Here is a 23,706-nt window from a genome sequence, read left to right on the forward strand (position 1 = left end):
GAAGTCTGTGAGAGGGACCTTTCACACAGAACTGGAGAAGCTCTACCAGTGAGTGCGGGGTTCACACGGCGGGGGGGGGGGAGGGCCGTTGTGCGCGTTTCTCCTCTCGGGTCTGCTTTCAGGCGGGCTCTGACCCAGCCCTGCTGCTGTGCACTTGTCTGCCCCACCCCAGGTACCGACACCCAAACATCGTGGATTTGGCCGGTGGCTGTGTGCAGGACGGTGTGTACTGCCTGGTGTACGTTTACATGCCAACGGATCGCTGCAGGACCGGCTCCAGTGCCAGGTATCAGACAGGGCTTCAGTGGAATGGATAGTGGCGTCCCTGCTGCAAGATCTACCCTCCTTTTTCGCTTTCCGTCCCTGCGTTACTTGGCATCGCTATGGAAGGTGTCGGGCGCTTCTGATCGCTCGGGTAGCAACCTCTCTCCCGTTCATTAACGTCTGCTCAAAGGAGACTGTGTCCCCGACCATGTGGTGCCTTGGCTGCTGTTTGTGGGGCATGGGTGTTGCCCTCAAGGCCAGCGTTTGTTGCCCATCCCTGATTACCCTTGAGCTGATCGGTGGGCTCAGGCCCTTCTGGGTAAAGAGTCGAGCCCATCGTTGTAGGTCTCTGGAGTCGGGTGTAAGTGTGAGGATGGCCAGTTTCCTTCCCCGTTCGTCCACCAGGCAAGACTTGGTGACGTTCCCCGATTGCCGTCACGGTCACCGTCGCTGAGATTGGCTTCTGACTCCCGATTTCTAGTTGAATTCAAAAACTCCCCAGCGCGTTAACCCAAGACTGCGAATCCAGCAGCACGGCTGCGCTCTCCCGCAGAGTCTGAACAGAGGATCTGGCGGGGGCGATGTTTCGTGGCCATCGCGCTTCAAGCAGTGGCCAGTCCATCCTTTTGCAGGGGCAGAGGGTTCTTATAAGATTGAGTTAACATGGCGACACTGAGGCCAGTTAGCTTAGCCCCTCAGTCTGCGTGTCCCCCCGTCCACGCTGCTGGTTCCTGCGCGTCCCCCCCCATCCGCGCTGCCACCCTTATCTGAATCCCCTCCAAGGTAGGTTGGTCCTCGAAGCCGAACTGTAGTTCCCCACTTCATTGTTCTTGCTGCGTGTGTCCTCACCGTTTCCTCCTCTTGTTTCCTGTAGGATGGCACCTCTCCACTCCCATGGCTGAGGCGACTGGACGTGGCTTTGGGAACTGCTCGTGCGATACAGTTCCTGCACTCGAGCAAGCCCAGCCCTCATCACGGAGATATCAAGAGGTGACGAGCTGGCGCTCACTAGGTTCTGGGATTCGTTGGTCCCACGCACCACCGCACTGTTGGGGGGGTCAGGACTGAGGGAGTGGGAGCACTGTTGGTGGGTGGATGCTGGAGGGAGGGGGCACGGTAGGAGGGTCAGCACTGAGGGAGGGGGTGCGGTCTGGGGGGGTGGGGTTGGTGCTGACAGAGCAGGTGCAGCTGAGGGAGCAGGGCGCTGTCGGTGATGATTTGAGTGGGCACTGTCGGGGTTGGTGCTGAGGGAGGAGGTTCGGCGCTGAGGGAGCGCCACAATGTCGGAGGGCTGGTGCTGAGGGAGCAGGCACTCCGTGGCGGGCCAAGGGAGCGCGACATTGTCGGGATGTCGGCGCTGAGAGATAGCGGGCACAGTCCAAGGGTCGGCGCTGAGTGATCCATTTAACTGAATCCCCGTCAGGACTGAGGGACGATCCCAGTGGTTTTAGAGCACTGTGTCCATGATGTTACCTGTTCTTATCATTGTTTCAACGTGTCTGTCCCTTTCCAGTTCCAACATCCTCCTGGATGAAAATTTTGTTCCAAAACTTGGGGACTTTGGGCTGGCACGGTTTAGCCGATATTCCCATAACCCTGGGAAAAGCTGCACGGTAGCAAAGACCCAGTCGCTGCGGGGAACCCTGGCATACCTTCCTGATGAATACATCAAGAGTGGGCAACTGTCTGTGGAACTAGACACCTACAGCTTCGGAGTGGTGAGTACAGCAATTTCCACAATGTGCCCTGTCCCCTAGAGGATTTGATGGGGGACAGTGTAGAGGGAGCTTTACTCTGTATCTACCCCGTGCTGTCCCTGTCCCGGGGAGTGTTTGATGAGGGGACAGTGCAGAGGGAGCTTTCCTCTGTATCTAAACCCCGTGCTGTCCGGGGAGTGTTTGATGGGGGGGGCGGGATATTGATATTCTGATCCATGCGAGTGCCCCTCTGTGTGATTACCATACCCTCACATGGAGTTATATTCACCATTCCTCCAGTGTCCCTGGGTGATAGTTCCTGAACTCTATCCCAAATGACTCAGTGGCCTGTGGACTGGACAGCTCATGGAGGCAGCCCACCCCCACCTCAAGGGGCAGTTAAGGATGTGCAGTGAATACACAGCTGTGGGGGGCCAGTGAACGGTGGACAGGTTGAGGGACCGAATGGCCACCTCCTCCTCTTCGGTCTGTATTGCTGTGCAGTCCTCCCTCTGTGATGTCATGCCTGTGGGATAAACACCTCATCCAAGTGACATTTCCTCTTCCTCTTCCTCTTCCTCCTCCCACACCCACCCCCACCCCCCACCCCCACCCCCTTTTAGGTCTGTTGGAGATCCTCACTGGACGCAAAGCCTTGGAGAGTGGTGGGTCAGCCAAGCCCAAGTACCTGGTGAGTCCAGGGACTGTCTGCAGGGTTAGCAGCTCCCCCCGGCCTCCTGCTCTTTCGTGGGCGGGGGAGAGTAACAACCGGCCAGAGGTGCTGCCCCTTCGTGGGGAGGGGGAGGGGGGAATCCAGCCCAGCGGTATCTTCCTCCTCAAGCGGTCAGGGAGAGTGGTCCCTCGATACACAAGCAGTCGGTTTCCCAGCACCTGGAGAGCCGTTGGGGATGAAGGTTCGGCTTAACCAGACAGGAGGAACATTGTGAAATGAAAAGGGCTCTGAACCGATTTACAAGGATGTTGCCAGGGTTTGGAGGGTTTGAGCTACAGGGAGAGGCCTGGGGCTGTTTTCCCTGGAGTGTCGGAGGCTGAGGGGGTGACCTCCAGAGGCTTATAAAATCATGAGGGGCGTAGGTAGGATAAACAGACAACGTGTTTTCCTGGGTTGGGGGAATCGAAAACTAGAGGGCACGGGGTGAGGATGAGAGGGGAAAGATATAAAAGGGACCCAAGGGGCAATTTCACACAGGGTGGTAGATTAATTTACTCTCTCTGGTCAGCACGGACGAGTTGGAGTGAAGGGTCTGTTTCCATGCTGTCTGACTCTGAGTGGATGGTTAGCCGCGGTGCTGGGAGTGGGGGCAGCGACTCCTTGCGGCAGTCACTCCTGTGGTGTCTCCACCCCCCCTTGCCAAGTGCGGTGGTGTGTCTCGAACTGGTGTGACACACGCGCGCCGTGTTTTCCCCACCTGCAGAAGGATCTCGTGGAGGAGGAGGAGGAGGAGGAGTGCGATGATGACGAGGCAGAGGGATGGAGCCTGCGGGTCGCTGATCGCATCTGCCGCTGTCACCTGGACAGGAAGGCTGGGAAGGTACCCAGGCTGTCTCCCCGTACAGCTCTGCTCTCTCGCCTGTGAGTGTCTGCAGCGCCAGAGAAGGAGAAGGCCAAAAATGACCAAGGTAACGAGGGCCAGTGACGCACCCCACCCCACCCCCACCCCCCTCTTCGGTACGCTCGTTAACAAAAGCATCACATCCAGAAATGGTCATTGCTTTCACATCGTCATCTGCGGTAGCGGTGTGTATTTACAAAGCTCCTCAACATCGCAGGCAGCGTCACGAAGCCCGTTCTCTCCTAAACCCAGCCCCAGGCACCGTTTCACCAGAGATCCCATACGGTTAGTTCAAGTAGCTGGATGGTGTGGAGCAACTCTCAAAGGGGCGGGGGCGCGGGGGGCGGTGGGGGCTGGAGGGAGGGGACAGAGATAGGGAGGGGGGAGTGTGGGCTGGAGAGGGGACAGAGATAGGGACGTGGGGGTAGGGGCTGGAGGAGGGGACAGAGATAGGGAGGGGTGTAGGGGCTGGAGGAGGGACAGAGATAGGGAGGGGGTGTAGGGGCTGGAGGGAGGGGACAGAGATAGGGAGGGGGTGTAGGGGTCTGGAGGAGGGGACAGAGATAGGGAGGGGGTGTAGGGGCTGGAGGAGGGAACAGAGATAGGGAAGGGGTGTAGGGGCTGGAGGAGGGGGCAGGGATAGGGTGGGTGGGGTGTAGGGGCTGGGCAGGGCTACAGTGATGGGGAGGGGGTGAGGGGGCTGGAGGGGCTTATGGGAATGGGTGTGGGTACTATGCATAACGGGTAGTGCCTCACATCCATCTCCTCCTGACAGGTTTATGAGCAGCTGAAGACTCTGAGGACGCTTGGTCAGGCCTCTGGTCCAGCAGGAGGTCAGTTTGACGCTGGGCTCACGGCTCGGAGGGGGCTCGGAGTCTGTGGACGCCCTGACGGAGAGGCTGCGCAGCTCCTCGCTCAGTCCTGTGGAGGACACGTACAGATTCGCCTCGCAGTTGCACCAGCCCCTGGACCGCGGCCGCTCTCAGACCCCCCCTGGACCCCCCGCCTCGTGCCCTGCTCGCCCCGTCCCTGTACCACTCACGGCCGGAGCGTAGACACGGTGACTGTAGCTCAGTGCCCTCCCTCTCCTCCTACAGCAGGCGGTGTCAGCCCGTGGAGAGCAAGGAGAGTTCCATCGATGACGGAGGTGGTGACAGCAGCAGCTGTTCCCAGCGCAGGCTGCCCCAGTGGAACTATGATACCAAACCCTCCTTGCCAGCTTACACCCCCCTGCCTCTACACAAGGACTCTCGACGTTTGGCACCAAGTGGCCAACCTGGGTTATCCCGACCAGAGGCTGGCAGTGACTCAACAGGAGCTGCAGCTTTGTCTATCTCAGGCACTTCTCAAGGTAACCGAGCAAGTTTTTTTTCTAAAAATTAAAAACGTGCCCTCTGCATTCAGACAAAATCTGCTTTGAGGAGTGGCTGTGCATTGGGAATCGGTCAGTAAGAGCTGGAAGGGCTTGTCTTCGTACTGTGCTTTGTGACCCCCCTTAACTGAGTAGAATCCCCACCAAAAGACCAAGGGGTGGCACGGTAGATCAGTGGTTCACACTGCTGCCTCATGCCACCAAGAACCTGGGTTCAATTCAGCCTTGGGCAATTGTCTGTGTGCAGTTTGTACATTCTCTCCGTGTCAGTGAGAGTTTCCTCCCACAATCCAAAGGTGTGCAGGTTAGGGTGGATTGGCCGTGCTAAATTGTCCCGTAGTGCCCAGGGATGTGCAGGTTAGGGTGGATTGGCCGTGCTAAATTGTCCCCGTAGTGCCCACGGATGTGCAGGTTAGGGTGGATTGGCCGTGCTAAATTGTCCCCCGTAGTGCCCAGGGATGTGCAGGTTAGGGTGGATTGGCCGTGCTAAATTGTCCCCGTAGTGCCCAGGGATGTACGGGTTAGGGTGGATTGGCCGTGCTAAATTGTCCCGTAGTGCCCAGGGATGTACAGGTTAGGGTGGATTGGCCATGCTAAATTGTCCTGTAGTGCCCAGGGATGTGCAGGTTAGGGTGGATTGGGCCGTGCTAAATTGTCCCTGTAGTGCCCAGGGGATGTGCAGGTTAGGGTGGATTGGCCGTGCTAAATTGTCCCTGTAGTGCCCAGGGATGTGCAGGTTCGGGTGGATTGGCTGTGGGAAATGCAGGGTTATAGGGATAGGATGGTGTGGATGTTTGGAGGGTCAGTGTGGACTGGATGGGTTGAATGGCCTGCTTCCCACACTGTTAGGATTCTCTAGATTCAACAAGCAGTTTGATTTTGATTTAGACTTTATTGTCATGTGTACTCCAGTACCAAACTACAATGAAAGTCTTCAATGTCCCCACACATACTGCTGTCTTAGGAACAAATTCCTCGCTGAAAAAAAAATTTAATAACAAGCTGGAAAGGAGTAAGGATCAGAGTTAAAAATTAAACATTACATTCCTCTTGGTATTAAGTCTATCTTAACTGTTCAGTCTTGGTGGATCACACAAGGTCTTGATCTCCTCCACTCTGACATGGCTCTCTCTTCTTGGAGAGAGTTTATTGATTCTCTCAGCTCATACCCAACAACCCCAGTGTCCAGCCTTCCCGTTTGCATGTGCTGAAGGACAGTTAATATCAGTCTGGATTAGTGGGTGCTGGAAGAGCACAGCAGTTCAGGCTGCATCCAACGAGCAGCGAAATCGACGTTTCGGGCAAAAGCCCTTCATCAGGAAGTCGCTTGTTTCTCTGAATCTTCCCATGATAACGAGGTAATAGATGAGTTATTATAATGCCTGGTACGCCCCGGGGAGTATGTAGCAGCCATCGGAGCAGTTTCGAAGTGATGACAGTGTTGGAACTTGGGAAATGTGCCACCTGGTTGTGTGTGTGCGGCAAGGTCACCCTCTGGTGTGATAAATACACCCAAACCATCTGGAGTTTTTGTGTCGTAATGGCTGCTTTATTGAAAGCAGGAGGTGAATGTGTTGAGATTAGATTAGATTCCCTACAGTGTGGAAACAGGCCCTTTGGCCCAACCAGCCCACACTGACCCTCCCGAAGCATAACCCACCCAGACCCATTTCCCTCTCACTAATGCAACTTAACACAATGGGCAATTTAGAATGGCCAATTCACCTTCGGCCTGCACATCTTTGGACTGTGGGAGGAAATCCGAGCACCCAGAGGAGACCCACGCAGACACTGGGAGAATGTGCAAACTCTCGCCTCTCGCGCGCCCCTTCCTCCCTCTTGCGTGCACCCTCCTCCCTCTCTCGCGCGCCCTCTCTGCCTTTGATGTACCTCGTCTGCCACCCGGTGGCTACACTCTGACATTACAGCCACTGTGATTGTCTCATTCATTAACCCAAGAGGGCGGGATTGCCAGTTTTCCCTGGTGACCCACCCAGCCCAGGGGCTCCTGAATTCTGACCCCTTGTTAGTATAATGCAGCAAACTGAGGCTCAGAAAGTGCTGGGAGCTCTCAGCTGGCTTCCCAGCACCTCCCAGAGGGAGCAGGAGACAAGGTTTCGAGGTATCGCGGTCTAATTACTTTTTCTATGGAACTCAGGATGGTTGCTCACGAGGTCCCTTTTTAAAACCCTCATAGAGTTAGTAATTTTGCAGATGACACCAACATTGGAGGTGCAAAGAAGGTTACCTCTGATCACAACAGGACCTTGATCAAATGGGCCAATGGGCTGAGGAGTGGCAGGTGGAGGTTAATTTAGATAAATGTGAGGGGCTGCCTTTTGGGAAAGCAAATCTTAGGACTTTTACACTTCATGGTAAGGTCCAAGGGAATGTTGCTGAACAAAGACACCTTGAAATGCAGGAGCATAGCTCCTTGAAAGTGAGTCGCAGGTCGATAGGATAGTGAAGGCGGTGTTTGGTATGCTTTCATTTATCAGTCAGAGTATTGAGTACAGAGTTGGGAGGTCATGTTGCGGCTGTACAGGACATTGGTTAGGCCACTGTTGGAATATTGCATGCAATTCTGGTCTTGTGAAATTCTGATGTTGTGAAACTTGAAAGGGCTCAGAAAAGATTTACAAGGATGTTGCCAGGGTTGGAGGATTTGAGCTACAAGGAGAGGCTGAATAGGCTGGGGCTGTTTTCCCTGGAGCGTCGGAGGCTGAGGGGTGACCTTATAGAGGTTTATAAAATCATGAGGGCATGGATAGGGTAAATAGACAAGATTGTTTCCTTGGGGGGTGGGTGTGGGGGTGGGGGGGGGGGGGCAGTCCAGAACTAGAGGGCATAGGTTTAGGGTGCGAGGGGAAAGATATAAAAGAGACCTAAGGAGCAATGTTTTCAAGTATAGAATGGTGCATATGTGGAATGGGCTGCCAGAGGAAGTGGTGGAGGCTGGTACAATTGCAACATTTAAAAGGCATCTGGATGGGTGTATGAATAGGAAGGGTTTGGAGGGATATGGGCCGGGTGCTGGCAGGTGGGACTAGATTGGGTTGGGATATCTGGTCAGCATGGACGGGTTGGACCAAAGGGTCTGTTTCCGTGCTGTACATCTCTCTTACTCCATGACTGTCTCCGTTTGCCTTCATGCAATGCTCAACGCCTGATGGGCTCCTTGGTCTCCCATAAAGACAACCTCTTCCCACACCACCACTCCACCACCCCCACCCCAACCCAAAAGAAATCGGTATCTCTGGGGTCACGTGGTTGGAAGCAACACGTTTGGCTAGGGCAGGCGTGACGGGTGGTCAGAGTCAGCCACTCCCTAACCCCTCTCTCTCTCTCTCTCTCTCTGTCTCCTGCTGCAGATTCGTCAATCCCCAGTCACCTGATCGTAGTCAACCCGGCGAAGCAAAGGATACTGGAGCAGTTTGCACTTTATAACGCGGGACAGATTGACAGCGGTGAGCTGCTGTACTCCAACCCCAGGCATGGTACGATCCCACAAAGTGACAGGGGCAGGGAGCATGGGGCGTGGTAGTTTCCACCAGCGTATTTAGTACACATCCCTAAAGACCCCTTCAGTAGGGGGCCAGAACTTTCTAATGGCAGACTAAGTTCCTGCACATAGGTCTGTTGAATTGGCTTCAGACCCGGGGGGGCGGGATGGGGGTGGGCGTGGACAGACCTGGGGGGTGGGTGGGTGTGTGTACACTCGCTAGCCATTGCTGTATAGACGATAATGGGCAGGGAGGTGTGGGATAAGGAGGCAGTTTTCAGGATGGCAACCTGTAATTGATGGAGTACCACGGGGATCAGTGCTGGGCCCACAGGTTTTTATAATCGATGGGACTCTGAGAAGGAAAGTGAACCTACTGTTATCAAATTTATGGATGACCGGAAAAAATAGGTGGGAAGGTACGTACTGAGAGCGATGCCAAGAGTCTACAGAGGGACATGACGGCTTAAGAAAGTTTAGGCAGATGTTGGGAAATGTGAGGGTACATACTTTGGGCAGGAAGAATAGAGAAGCTGATTGTTGTTTAAATGGAGAAAGACTGCAGAAAGCTGTAGAACCGAAGGATGTGGGAGTCCTCATCTGTGAATCACAAATCCCTATCATCCGAGTTCATCGGGGAGTAGGGAAGGCAAAAGCAACGTTGGCCTTTATTTCACACGAAATGGAGTGTGTGTATATATAAGGGGGGGAAGGTTTAGCTAAATCTGTACAAGGCATTACTCGGACCACACCTGGAATACCGTTAACGCTTTTGGGGGCCCTGTATCTAAGGGAAGACAGACGGACACTGGAGGCAGTCCAGAGAAAGTTCACCCCGCTGCTCCCGTGGATGGAGGGGCTGTCTTATGAGGAAAGGTTGAGTGGGTATTGCCCATGCTCATTGGAGTTAGAAGAACGAGAGGCGACCTTACTGAAGCACTCAGTATTCCCGAGGAGCTTGATAGGGGGGGATGTGGAGACGTTGTGTCCCTTTTGTAGCACGGTCTGGACCAGAATAAGGAGTCGCCCACTGAAGACAGAGATGGGCAGTTCCTTCTCTCTGAGGGAAGTGAATCTGTGAAGACGTTTACCACAGAGGGTTGTCAAGGCTGGGTCATTGAACATGTTCAAGCCTCAAATAGATTTTTAAATCCGTAAGGTGGCGGGGAAATGAAGGTGATGGGGGGGGGGGGAAAGGCAGGAAAGTGAAGTCGAAGATGAGTGATTAACCATGTCCTGGTGAGGCCACATCTGGAGGACTGTGAACAGTATTGGCCTCCTTCCTTGAGGAAGGGTGCCAGTGCATCAGAGGCAGTTCAGGGAGGGTTTACCCAGACTGATCCCTGGAATGGAATGGAATGGGATGGGATGGGCTGCCTGAGGAAGAAAGGTTGGACAGACTGGGCTTGTGTCTGGGCTGGAGTTTAGAAGAGTAAGGAGACTTGATTGAAACATCTAAGGTCCTGAGGAATTTCTAAGATCCTTTTGAAACAAGAAAGAAGGTCATCCTGATCAGAGTTTTCTGTAAGTCTCCAAATAGTTCCAGAGACATAGAGGAAAGGATAGCAAAGATGACTCTGGATAGGAGCGAGAGTGATAGGGTAATTGTTATGGGGGGCTTTAACTTTCCAAATACTGACTGGAAATACTATACCTTGAGTACTTTGGTTGGGTCAATTTTTGTCCAGTGTGTGCAGGAGGGTTTCCTGACACAGGAGATAGACAGACCAACAAGGGGTGAGGCCACTTTGGTACTGGGTGATGAACCTGGCCAGGTGTTAGGTTTGGAGGTAGGTGTGAGCACAATTTGGTGCTAGTGACTACAATTCGGTTATGTATGTTTCAGTGATGGAACGGGATCGGTATATACCACAGGGCAAGAGTTATTGCTGGGGGAAAGGTATTCCAGGTGCGATTAGGCAAAATCTAGGATGGGGAAGGAAGCTGCAGTGAATGGGCACAATAGAAATGCAGAGCTTGTTCAAGGAACAGCTCCTGCGTGTCCTTGATAAGTACATACCTGTCAGGCAGGGAGGAAGTGGTTGAGTGAGGGAGCCGTGGTTTACAAAAGATGTTGAATCTCTTGTCAAGAAGGTTTACGTTGGGATGAGAGGTGAAGGTTCAGTTAGAGCGCTTGAGAGTTACACATTAGCCAGGAAAGACCTAAAGAGAGAGCTAAGAAGAGTCAGGAGGGGACATGAGAGGTTGTTGGTGGATACGATAAAGGAAAACCTGAAAGGTGTGCAGGAATAAAAGAATGACTAGAGAAAGATTCGGGCTGATTGAGGATAGTCGTGGGAAATTATGCTTGGAGTCCGAGGAGATAGGGAAAGCGCTAAATGAATATTTTTTTGTCAGTATTCACAATGAATTGGAATTGAGGTTCTCTAGGAGGAGTTAGCAATTCTGGAAAGTGTGAAAATAGATAAATCCCCTGGGTCAGATGGGATTTATCCTAGGGTTCTCTGGAAAGCCAGGGAGGAGATTGCAGAGCCTTTGGCTTTGATCTTTGCCATCATTGTCTATAGGAATAGTGCCACAAGACTGGATGACAGCAAATGTTGTCCTCCTTGTTCAAGAGCAGTAGAGATAGGGCAATTATAGACCAGTGAGCCTTAATTCAATTGTGGGTAAAGTGTTGGAACCGGTTATAAGAGATAAGATTTATAATCATCGAAAGAGGAATACGTTAATTCGGGATAGTCAACACGGTTTTGTGAAGGATAGGTCATGTCTCTCAGACCTTATTGAGTTCTTTGAGATGGTGACCAAACAGGTGGATGAGGGTAAAGTGGTTGATGTGGTGGATATGGATTTCAGGAAGGCATTTTGATAAGATTCCCCACATTAGGCTATTGCTTTTGGAGTCCTGCCCTTTCATCAGGTCCACCTGATTTCAAATAAACCTGTTGGACTATAACCTAGTGTCATGTGAACTTTTGACTTTGTCCACCCTGCTCCAATCCCGCAGCTCCACATAACGTTTTTGGGGGGGGGGGTGAATCAATTCTTAGAGCAGGGAAAGGGATCACAGGGTCACCAGATCAGCCAGGCTTGCCTTGAATGGGGGCACCAGGCTCGAGAGGGGCCGAGTGACCACCGCCTTGCTGGTGTGACTGTTATTGCCAAGGGCGGTGAGTTTACGAAGACTGTGTTGTCTCTGCAGCTGACAGGTTGAGTCTCGAGCGGTGCGCACCAGAGGAGAGTGATGACTTTGACTTCTCCTGAAAGAGGATGGGGGCGGGGCGAGACGGGTTTACCGTTTAAACCCCACAGCTGGCAGCACCGGACGGAAGAGAGGACCCCACTGGATCGTGCCCCGGGAGCCCAAGTCGCCAGGGTCATATCGTCATCGCTGTGCCCTCCCACGGCCGCGTTGCTCGATTTAATGCAGTCACGGGTCCTCCTGCAGAAACCAGTCCTTCGATACCCAGGCAATTTCGAAGACGGACAGGGGAGAACTGACTGCGTCGTTCCCTCAGGGTACAGAGGCTGGCACCGAAGGAGCAAAGTCAGAACAACGCTTTCAGGCCCTCCACCTCGAGTTTGCTCTCGCCACCCCACCCTGCCATTCGGGGGGAAGCTCTGAGCCTGGGAGGTTGAGCTTTGCTCTTAGTACATCACTGGCCTTGACCTGTGGGCCCTGCCTGTGGGAGCTGTTGCCAGACTGACCCAGCTCCCCCTCCGCTCCGTGACCTGGTGCGGTCAGTGAGAAGGTGGGTTTTAAACACTTTGCACCCAACCTGCAGAGATTGAGGGGTTTTTTTTTCCTCTACCTCGGTGTGACATTCCCAAGATTAATCCCCTCCTGTGTACACTTGAGGGTGAATGGAGAAGATTTAGCATGGGAACAGAAGAGACGGCAGTCGGCTGTTCGGCCCCTCGGGCCTGTGACAGCACTGAATAAGATGGCAACCAGTTTGGAATTTCCACAGGGGTCCAAACCTTCAGCTGAAGAAGACTTAATTCGTTTGGGGTCTCCATGAGACGTTTGCTTTTCAGTATTCTGCGGTGGGGGTGGGACAGGTGTTTACAAAGTCTTATTTACAATAAACAGACAAATAGTTTTCTGCGTCGTGTTTATGGTTGGATTCAAGAGGTGAAAGATTTTCAACTGGTCAGGGAGGTGAAATGTACTGGGGCTCTCTGTTCCCTAGGCTTGTGTCACAGGGGCCTGGTCCACCCTTTGACGTTCAATGAATGCCCTGTTCTCAACATCGTGGGGGGTTATCATCTCCAACAAGAGAGAATCTAACCATCACCCCCTTGACGTTCAATGATGTTACCATCACTGAATCCCTCTGCCACCATCAACATCCTGGAGGCTATCATGGACCAGAAACTATATTATAAATAATGTGGCCACACAAACAAGTCAGAGGCTGGGAATCCTGACTCTTTCTCTCCCCCTCCCCACCCCCCCCCCCCCCCCCCCCCCCCCCCCTCCCCGCTCCCACCAAGCTTATCCCACCATCAGCAAGGCACAGGTCAGGAGGGTGAGGGAATACTCCCCACTTGCCCTGGATGGGTACAGCTCCAACAACACTCGAGAAGCTCTGCACCGTCCTGGGACAGAGCAGGCCCCCCCCCTCGTGTTTAATTGACACGCTGGCCTCCCCCACTTTCAATGCTCGCTCCCTCCACCACTGATGCGCAGCGGTGCAGTATGTACCGTCTACAAGGTGTACTGCAGCAACTTGCTGAGGCTCCTCCAACAGCACTTTCCAAATCCACCACCTCTCCCTTCTGTAAAGGGACAGTAAAGGAGCTCGTTATGATGGTCTTTTAAAGCATTTCTTTCACTGGGTGTGGGCATCACTGGCCCCCTGTCCTGCATTGCCCCTTGAACTGAGGGGCTTACAAGGGCTGCTTGAGGGTAATTGAGAGTCAACTGCATTGCCATGGCTCTGGAACATGAGGGCAGATCTTGTAAGGACAGCAGGTTTCCTTTCCAGGAGGACGTGAGTGAACCAGATGGGCTTTGATAATAATTGGTGCTGGTTTGATAGTTCCCATTTTCAGAAAGTGAATGAGATTCCCAACAGGTCTAAGTGTATAGTTTGTCTAGCTCAGCTTCTAAGTATAGTTTCCTTTTGATCGTCTATATTTATGTGGTGGTATTCTCACTGTCTCTCCAAACAGACCAGGAGGTTAACGTTGCTGGATTCACAGGGTGACCACACATTGATCTAGTTTCAGTTTCAGTTGAGCAGCCCGTGAATTTCCTGTGAGCAATAGCTTGTGGTTAACACCAGCTGAGGGTCTCCCTTGACTGAGTTACAACAGGGTGACTGTAGAACTCACTCCTGAACTTCTGTCAATGCCTGTGGGCTAAGTAACATTGTGATTTTTATTTTCTTTAATTTAAAACAAAAGTTGCTGTTAAAATTTTTTGTTTTTATTTATTCACTGCAGGGGGAAAAATGATGGCTTGTGATTTGAAGTTCCGTGTTTCCCTTGGAGATCTGGTGAGGCAGTGGGAGGAAGGAATTTTAGTTTTCTTGGTCTGGGGTGGAAGGAATGAGAGAACAGTTAGTCAAAAGTACAAGAGAACAGGAATTGTAATGCATTCGGAAACTGGGAGTGTCAGCTGGGAGCACGTGAGACTTTCCACAACTGGTGGGTGCCACGGGGGCTGGAGTGCATCGTCAGGCCAGGAAATGACATTTCACTTAACTCTTAAGTTTCCTACAAGCTGATTTTTCCAGGGCCCTTTAAGAGGCTGTTCTGTTTGTTAATGTGATGTGGCTGGTTTGGAAGGTGCTGTCCGAGGAGCCTTGGTGAGTCACTGCAGTGAATGTTCTAGACGGTACAGTGGGTCGGTGATGGAGGGAGGGAATTTGGGGGGGGGTGTTAGTTTGTTGAGTGGGATGGCAGGAGGCTACGTTGTCCTGGGTGGTAACGAGCTGCCGGAGGGTTGGAAGCAATAGCAGTGGGTGTTCTGTAGAAGTCGGGTTCAGGTTTTTAAACTTGGTGTTGATGAATATTTAAGCATTGCAATACAAACGAATAAACAGGATTAGATTAGATTACTTACAGTGTGGAAACAGGCCCTTCGGCCCAACAAGTCCACACCGCCCCGCCGAAGCGTAACCCACCCATACCCCTACATCTACATCTACCCCTTACCTAACACTACGGACAATTTAGCCCTGCACATACCCCTGCACATCTTTGGACTGTGGGAGGAAACCAGAGCACCCGGAGGAAACCCACGCAGACACGGGGAGAAAGGCGACTGACTGTGTGGAGTTTGCACTGAGGTGGGAATTGAACCCGGGTCTCTGGCACTGTGAGGCAGCAGTGCTAACCACTGTGCCACCGTGCCGCCCACCGAGCCAGGAGTGAAGGACAGAGACATCCCACTCACTGTCCAAGCTTGTGTGCAAGGTCACACTAGAACGATACAGCCAGAAATCAGTGCCTTCAGAGGGCAATCAGTTGGAAGTGAGGGGTGGGAGTTAGACTGTGCCATTGGACTCACCATCTATTGCCAAGAGGCCGTTGAGTATCTGCACCAACATCTCTCCGTACTGCCTTGAGTCCTCTTCGCTCATCCGAAGTCCCAGTTGGGATGGTACCTCCATCTGAAATAAATCTCATGACTAGCAGTAACCAAAGCACAAGACCCTCGAAGAACCGAGACCAGTTGATAAAGCAGGTACGATTACAAGGGGGTCCTGTGGGAGGTTTTTTTTTAATCGGAAGGAGGGTCTGATGTTGGAAAAGCTCTTTCTAAATATCGGATTACTGACACAGTAACATGTCTCTGTTTCTGATCTTCTCGAGCACCCTCCCGTCTTTCCTCATCCAAGTATGTCACCCTAAATTTCTCTCTCCCTCATTTACTCCTCACTGGTAAACAAATGGACCCTAATCACCTTGGTCGCTACCAGCAGCACAGGACCCATATTCTCCCCGTTCTTTGGGTGTAGGCCTGTGGGCTAAATTACCCCATTGGATTTCTTTGGCACTGATTGTCCTCTTGTTGTACTATTCCCCACAAGACTAACCATCTCTGATTTTGAATCTTATCAAACCCCTCTTGTCATTCCAAATCTCCGCCAGCGAACTATTCCCTTCATTAATTCACCATAGCTATGCTTCCACTTGCTGACATGTACTTCTTGTGCATTATCAGTTGCTCCCTTTGACACGTGGATCGGTCACTGTTCTGTGTCTTGCCTGATTGGGGGCAGCATACTGGGAAATTGACCCTTGCTGCTTCCAGAGTCTCACGAGTGTCTTTCAGAGCCAGATTGACAGTTTATATTGCTATTAATTACAATTACATCGTCTTGCTATAGACAAACACTTATAACCTGTTGGAATGTCACTCTTTACAATTCTTGTAAAGACGCATCTCTATACACACACCCGTACAAGGGGTGGGCAAAGGAAAATCATGGCGTTATGGGTGGAGGGAGTGGTCCCTCTCCACAGGGCTTGCTGAGATTGTCCTTTCAGCTTGTCAGGACTTCCTTCTCCAGAGACATTCACTTGTTTGTACAGCCACCACAGGGGAGCTGGTTCACACTCAAAGTGTCTGACCTATTGATTAAGAGCCACAACTTACAGAACAGATGAGCAGAGACAGACTGGCTTTTTTTTTTAACCAGCTTTGAGGTGTTTCTAATGCAGACAATAGGACAGCTCCTTCCTTTTTCAACGGTCTGATGACAGCTAACCAAACGTGCATCCCCATAAGCTGCCCAGCTACCCGGGAGCCAATTATATCGCTGTTGGCAGGTAAGAGGCTTTTGACGTTAACAATTGATCATCATTTCACAGACCAATCAGCTGCTTGTTGCCAGGTGAATTTCCATTTGAACACTCCTTGCCGTCCAGCTTGCCTGTCGTAACCTCCCCCACTGCTTGAACAAGTAGCTGTGTAAACAGTGCTTGCAGTGAGTATTGGGTAATCCACTTTTAACAAGTGCAGCAATTCTTTCCACAGTCTTTGGTGTTTAAAACAATCCTTTTTGGTAGTTGCACAATCGAAAAAATACAGTAAAATAATTTCCTTGGGCCTGATGGATGCAATGTGAAAAGCCTTGACAGCATTACTAATTTTAAAGATCTCTGTTAGGTTGCCTCCGCCTTCCTTCTCTCACAGAGAGAGAGAGAGAGAGAGAGAGAAGGGACCTAATCTGTCAATGCTGTCCTGCCACAGTAACCCAGAAGCTTATGGTAACGTACTTGTGAATCCTTGTGGCCGCTCAGTCACCTGAACAATCTTGCAGCAGCAGAGACTCCTGTGGGTTTAGTTTCCTGTGTTTTGTATTATGGATGGATAGTTGCAGGTTTCTTTTTAAGTATGTTTGCTAGGACAGTGAGCTCACCTGGACAGCTGCTGAGTCACTCTGCTCCTCGTCCATCTGCAGGGTCACATCGTCGTACACCTGACGTTTGGAACTGGTTTTCTATGGAACACGGGAAGGAAACTGTTAGAGTTGACCTCCAGGCTGCACTGTAAATCTTGCTGAGAGCAGAGACAAGTTATCCAATCTCTTTCTCATCAGGACAAATGCAAGAATAACAAATTTAAACAATTGCAGCAAGTGGCCATGTATAAATCTTGCACTGTACTCATTTGTACAGTTCTTATGATAAAGCTAATTCATTCACTCAGCTGTTACTAGGGGACACAGCTTTAAATTAAGGGGAGGTTGATATAGGACAGATGCTAGGGGTAGATTCTTTACTCAGCGGGTTGAGAGTTCATGGAATGCCCTGCCAGTATCAGTGGTGGACTCTCCCTCTTTATGGTCATTCAAGCAGGCATTGGATAAGCATATGGAGGTTATTGGGCTAGTGTAGGTTAGGTAGGCTTCGGTCGGCGCAACATCGAGGGCCGAAGGGCCTGTACTGCGCTGTATTGTTCTTTGTTCCATGTTCTATGTTCATTAGGTCTTTTTTCAAGGAACAAAGAAAATTACAGTATAGGCCCTCCAAGCCTGTGCTATTCCAAAATCTCTATCTAAACCTGTTGCAGATTTTCCAAGGATCTGTATCCCTCTGCTCCCTCCCCATTTGTGTATCTGTCTAGATGTGAATTAAATGACGCTGTCGTTCCTGCTTCTGCCACCTTCACTGGCAATGCATTCCAGGTACCCACCACCTGTGTGAAGAACTTTTCACACACATGCCCCTTAAACTTTTCCCCTCTCCCCTTTAACTCATGATGCCCAGTAATTGAGTCCCCCACTCCTGGGGGGAAAAAAGCTTCTTGCTATCCGCCCTGCCTGCACCTCTCATGATTTAATAGCCCTCAATCAGGTCCCTCCTGAAATACTAATTACTCAACCTGCTTTCATAGCTCGTGCCCTCCAGACCAGGCAACATCCTGGTGAACCTCCTCTGCACCCTCTCCAAAGCCTCCACATCCTTTTGGTAATGCGGCGACCAGAACTGTACCGTTTCCCTGGAGACTGAGGGGTGATCGTGCAGAGGTCTATAACATCAGGAGGGGCATAAATAAGGTAGATAAGCATCAGCTTTTCTCCAGGCTAGGGGAGCCTAACACAGCATAGGTTTCAGGTGAGAGGGGAGAAGTACAAAAGGGTCCAGAGGGGCAGTGTTTTCATACACGGTGGCGAGTGTCTGGAATGGGCTGCTCGTGGTAGTGGTGGAGGTGACTACCATTTTGTCATTGGAAGAAACATTTTGACAGGTACGTGGATGGGATGGGTCTGGAGACATATAGACCAAACACAGGCAAATGGGACAAGATTAATTGTGAAAACGGGTGGCATGTGTCTGGTTGACTGAAGTAAACCACTATGACTTCACTCTAGGAGAACGGGGATGCTGATTGTCCACAGCATAGCTATTGAGAGTGTCGACCCTTTGGAGATTTAAGTGAGACACAAAACTTGATCATATTCATTTTGTTTGTGGCTGCTTAATTTGAATTTGAGCCATAGAGATGTACAGCACGGAAACAGACCCTTTGGTCCAACCCGTCCATGCCGACCAGATATCCCAACCCAGTCCAGTCCCACCTGCCAGCACCCGGCCCATATCCCTCCAAACCCTTCCTATTCATATACCCATCCAAATACCTCTTAAATGTTGCAATTGTACCAGCCTTCACCACTTCCTCTGGCAGCTCATTCCATACACACACCACCCTCTGTGAAAAAGTTGCCCCTGAGGTCTCTTTTATATCTTTCCCCTCTCGCCCTAAACCTATGATCTCCAGTTCTGGACTCCCCGATCCCAGGGAAAAGACTTTGCCTATTTACCCTATCCATGTCCCTCATAATTTTGTAAACCTCTATAAGGTCACCCCTCAGCCTCCGACGCTCCAGGGAAAACAGCCCCAGCCTGTTCAGCCTCTCCCTGTAGCTCAAACCCTCCAACCCTGGCAACATCCTTGTAATCTTTTCTGAACCCTTTCAAGTTTCACAACATCTTTCCGATAGGAAGGAGACCAGAATTGTACCCAATATTCCAACAGTGGCCTAAACAATGTACGGTACAGCCGCAACATGACCTCCCAACTTCTGTACTCCGTGTTTGTTAGCGTTGCTGTAATCACACTCTGGACTGTTCGACAAGTGTTACCAAATCTCAGAATCACATCTAACAGTGAACTGGATTTTGCAAGTGCAGGCTGGGTGTGTACAGTCTGCCTTCCAAAGGGAAACAGAGGCATTTGGCCTGTTATTGGGGCACAAAGCTGGAATAGCAGGCACTACAACCAGCCCTGAAATTCCTACATTACCTTTTCCTAGAGCACAGGCAGCATTATGCCCACCAGTATCAGTATTTTATAGTGAAGCTGCAGCACTGGACAAGGGCTTTAGAAGACACTCATAGCTGGGAATGAGCAAGTTGTCTTATTGGGCTGGATTGGTTGACCAAGTGACGGGCTGCCGAGAAGTGGAAAAAGGCCAAACAGAAACTGTGGTGGGTCAAGGTAGCAAACTCGAAGGTAAGCCAGGCAGGGGATGCATGCCAGCAATTTCAGAGATCAAAGGAGGAGAAGATAGAGGGGAAACAAGATGTTAGTTCCTGAAACAGTGACAGCACAGAGGGAGCAGATAGATTTGAGGATGTCAGGAGGATAAGATTCTGAGCAGATTTGGAGGGAAGTGCAGCACTGACCTTTGACGGTGTAAGGTGACCCCTCAGTACTGATCGCCCTGAAAGTACCTGCTCCATCAGCACTGACCCTCTGACAGTCTCTGCTGACAACACTGACCCTCTGACAGTGCCCGCTCTGCGTAATGACCCTTGGTCTAGGCTTGGCAATGAATTCAAATCCCAGAGATGAAGTGGGTGAGAGGGGAAAGATATAAAAAAAGACCTCTAAGAGGCAACTTTTTCACACAGAGGGTGGTGCGTGTGTGGAACGAGCTGCCAGAGGAAGTGGGGGAGGCTGGTACAGTGACAGCATCGAAAAGGCATCTGGATGGGTATATGAATAGGAAGGGTTTGGAGGAATATGTGCTGGCAGGTGGGACTAGATTGGGTTGGGATATCTGGTCGGCACGGACGGGTTGGGCCGAAGGGTCTGTTTCCATGCTGGACATCTCTATGACTCTAAGTGAGCCAGCCTGCCCACTCCTACCTCACTCAGTGCAGCCTGAACGCAATGATTCAGTGTCCTTCCCACCAGCCTGCCCCCAGCACTTACCCGTCCATTACCGCTGCGGCTGTTCCCCTTCTCCGTTGGTCTCGAGTGGAAGCTTACGCCAGCCTCGACCTCAGGAATGAGAGAGACGAGGAGCGCTAAAGCGAGAGTCGTCAGGAGAAACAGCTTCATCTTAGAACCTTGGAGACAGAGCAGGGTGAGAGCAATGGGTTTGTCAGTGTGTATGTCACTGGGCAGCCTTGGCCAACATGTACTAAACTCCAGAAGGAAAATCTCTCCACTTTTCTCTGGCAACTTGTGCCACCTCGGGCACGTCCCGAGAGGACTCTGAGCCAGGAAGAGTCTAAGTGCAGTCACGGGCAGCCCAAACGTTTTGTGTAGCAAGCTCCCACAACCAGAGATGTGGAAATGAGCCCAAGTCCATTGCCTGTCTGAGGGGTGAGAATTGAGGGATACATATTGACTTGGGAAATCTGTCACCACACTCCCCAAACCCTCCCAACCTGGGTCCAATTCTCAGTCCAATCGTAGCCAAAGCATCTTCTACTCAGCTGAGACCGAGTGAGCCCCATTTGAAATATAAAATACTGTCTGCCAATGTAGCATTCCCTCAGCACTGGCACTCCGACACTGGAGTATCTGTTATTCTATACATAAGGCTTCCATTGCACCCCACAACTGGATTCCAGTCTGTAACACACACCCAAATATCTGTTATTCTGTATATAATCAAAACCCCAACCCCTCGCTTAGATTCCAGTCTGTAACTCAGTCCTGGGTATCAGTTATTCTGTACATAAACCACCCTGAACCCCTCGATTAGATTGCTGTGTGTAGCCAAATCAGTTACAAACTGCACAGTCTGCTGTGTCCCCCTTCCCAGTGCTTTGCTTTTCCAGTTTGTAAATTGGGAACAAGAACCAATGGTGCTTACCTTCTCTGCCCAGGCAGCAAGGCCAGCTCTCTCTCTGTGCCGCTAGTCTTCACAGAGAGTGCTGTGTTCTCGGGCAATTTATCTGGAGTGCCGTCCATTCCAGGGACCCAGGAAGGGGCTGAGGCTCTAATCTTATCGTCTGATCGCAGCAATGTACACAAGCGAGGACGGAATCTGTGAACCGCTTCCTTTTAACATAACGCCAGAACTCAGCAACCACATCACGGCTGAGAGTTTGTTGACGTGTGAGAGAGAGAGAGCATGGAAGAGGGAGGAACATGCCAAGTGAGAAACTGCCACATCCCCTGGATGGTGGCTGTGCCTTGCTGGAGCATGTGGCATGTGTTTCTGTACAGGGAGAGGAGTTGTTTGCACAGGGACTGAAGGATACTCCGGTTGTGTGGGACAGTCAGTGGATATCAGATGGGTTGCATGTGTGTTTGTTTGTGTGCATGGTAACACTTGTGTCTGGGTGTGTGGTACCTGCACTGTATGAATGTGGCTGCCTAATAGCAATTAGCCTCTAACTGCCCTGAGCAAGCATCTAACAGCAATTCACCTCTGACTGACCTTAAAATGTGTTCAACAATATTTCATCACCAACAGACTGCCGAGATGTGCCAAGAAACAATTTGACTTTAATTGACCTTGAGGTGAAGCCAACAGCAATTCGAGTCTCGCTGACTGTCTGATGTGCCTGCCTCCAAACACGATCAGAGTTGTCCATTTGGCCCCTCGAGTCTGTTCCACTGTGATAGGGTTGTGGGTGATCAGATTGTCATGTCAATTCCATGTTAGTACCTACTCTGGATCACCTTTCGCTGTTGTTAGTCAACAATCTATCCACCTTCACCTTGGAAACATTCATCACTGCTGTCTGAATGACACAGGTTTGTCATCTCTGCCTAAAATGGGAGATCCCCTATTCTGAACCCGTGTCCCTCCCTCCGAACGAGGGGAAACGTTCTGTCAAGCTCCACCCTGTTTAATCTCCAAGTTGAGGGGATAGGGCGTTTGTAGGAGAGAGACACTCCTGCCCTCTGCAATTAGACCGGAGAGGAAGTAATTTCCCGCAGCGTATTGGTGCTGGGAAATTACTGGTCCATTGTTGTTCATCATTTATATGAAAGATTTGGATGAGAATTTAGGAGGTATGGTTAGTATGTTTGTGATTGACACCAAGATTCGTGGTATAGTGGGTAGTGAAGAAGGTTATCTGGGAATGCAGTGAGATCTTAATCAATTGGGCCGAGGAATGATAGATGGAGGTTAATTTAGATAAATGTAAAATGTTGCATTTTGCTAAAGTAAACCAGGTCTTACCCAGTCAATGGTAGGGCCCTGAGGTGTGTTGTAGAGCAAAGAGATCTCTGGCTACATAGCTCCTTGAAAATTAAGTCACAGGTAGACAGGGTGTGAAGAAGGTTTTTGGCATGCTAGCTTTCATCAGTCAGAGCACTGAGTATAGGAGATGTACAGCAGTAACAAAACATCCCATGACATTTGGAGTTCTGCGTGCAGTTCTGGTCACACTGCTATAGAAAGGATATTATTAAATTAGGAAGAGTGCAGAATAGATTTACTCAGATGCTACCTGGACTGTAGGAAACCGAAGGAGCTCCGGATGCCAGAAATCAGAGACAAAAAATACAAATTGCTGGAAAAGTTCAGTACGTCTGGGAGCATCTGTGGAATGTTTGTGTTACAAGGAGAGGTTGGATAGGCTGGGACTCTTTTTCTGAGACTGGGCAGTGACCTCATAGAATCTTGAGAGGCTTGGATAAGGTAGTTAGCGGACAGCTTTTCCCCACAGTAGGAGAGTCTAAAACGACAGGGCATAGGTTTAAGATCAGAGGGGAGAGATACAAATGGGGCCAGAGGGCAATATTTTCACACGGTGGTGAGTGTCTGAGATGGGCTGTCAGAGGTAGTGGTGGAGGCGAGTACAATTTTGTCATTGGAAGAAACATTTAGACAGGTACATTGATGGGATAAGTATGGATTGATATGGACCAAATGCAGGCAAATGAGTTTAGTTTGTGAAACAGGGCGGTATGGACCAGCTGGGCTGAAAGATCTGTTTTCACGCTGTAGATCTCTATGACTCTATCGAGGCTAGAGTGAGGTGGTGGCACAGTGGGAGTATCACTCGAACACTGGGATAATAGGGATGTGGGATTGAATCCCAGCAGGGCAGGTGGAATTAGGTATATTTTTTTTAAAAAGAATCTGCCATTAACAGCAGTCACCTGATTCACTAATGTGAAGGAAAATCTGCTTCCCTTATCTGGTCTGTAATCCAGTTCCAGATTTACCTGTCCCTGGATGTAGGTTGGTTAGGGTTGGACTGTGAATACAGACGTCGCCAGTATCTCCCAAATCCTAGGAATGAATCTTTAAATATCTGCCTTCTCAGGCACAGGAGTACCGTGGACAGTGTTGGTCTCCTCGTTTCAGGAAGGATCTCAATGTGTTGGAGGCAGTTCACCCAGCCTCTTCCCTGGGATGGGGTAAGTCGTCATAGAGTCATACAGCACAGAAACAGACCCTTTGGTCCAACCAGTCCATGCTGACCATAATCCCAAAGTAAGCTAGTCCCACCTGCCTGCTCCTGGCCCAGTCTCATGGGGACTGACTGGTGTTTATATCAACTGGAGTTTAGGACAGAAACCGCAGACTTGATTAAAATATCCAAGATCCTCAGGGTCTCTTGATGAGGGAGGGGGAGTGGAGTGTTTCCTCTTGTGGGAGAATCTAGAAT

At 50.7% G+C, this 23,706-nt stretch overlaps 1 protein-coding gene across 1 annotated transcript in view; it reads left to right on the plus strand.

The window, feature by feature from the left end:
• The window catches only part of irak1 (interleukin-1 receptor-associated kinase 1), a 31,702-nt gene extending 19,226 nt beyond the window's left edge, over window positions 1-12,476 (plus strand). The window contains 13 exon segments of the mRNA XM_072566494.1: window positions 5-48; window positions 173-252; window positions 255-286; window positions 1,139-1,254; window positions 1,778-1,986; window positions 2,585-2,652; window positions 3,398-3,508; window positions 3,510-3,602; window positions 4,311-4,382; window positions 4,384-4,557; window positions 4,559-4,886; window positions 8,279-8,404; window positions 11,576-12,476. Of these exon segments, the coding sequence (XP_072422595.1) occupies window positions 5-48; window positions 173-252; window positions 255-286; window positions 1,139-1,254; window positions 1,778-1,986; window positions 2,585-2,652; window positions 3,398-3,508; window positions 3,510-3,602; window positions 4,311-4,382; window positions 4,384-4,557; window positions 4,559-4,886; window positions 8,279-8,404; window positions 11,576-11,637 (1,515 nt within the window). The 3' untranslated portion in view covers window positions 11,638-12,476.
• The last annotated feature ends 11,230 nt before the right edge of the window (window positions 12,477-23,706 follow it).

Source organism: Chiloscyllium punctatum, chromosome 50 (assembly GCF_047496795.1).
Source record: "Chiloscyllium punctatum isolate Juve2018m chromosome 50, sChiPun1.3, whole genome shotgun sequence".
NCBI classification, from domain to species: Eukaryota; Metazoa; Chordata; class Chondrichthyes; order Orectolobiformes; family Hemiscylliidae; genus Chiloscyllium; species Chiloscyllium punctatum.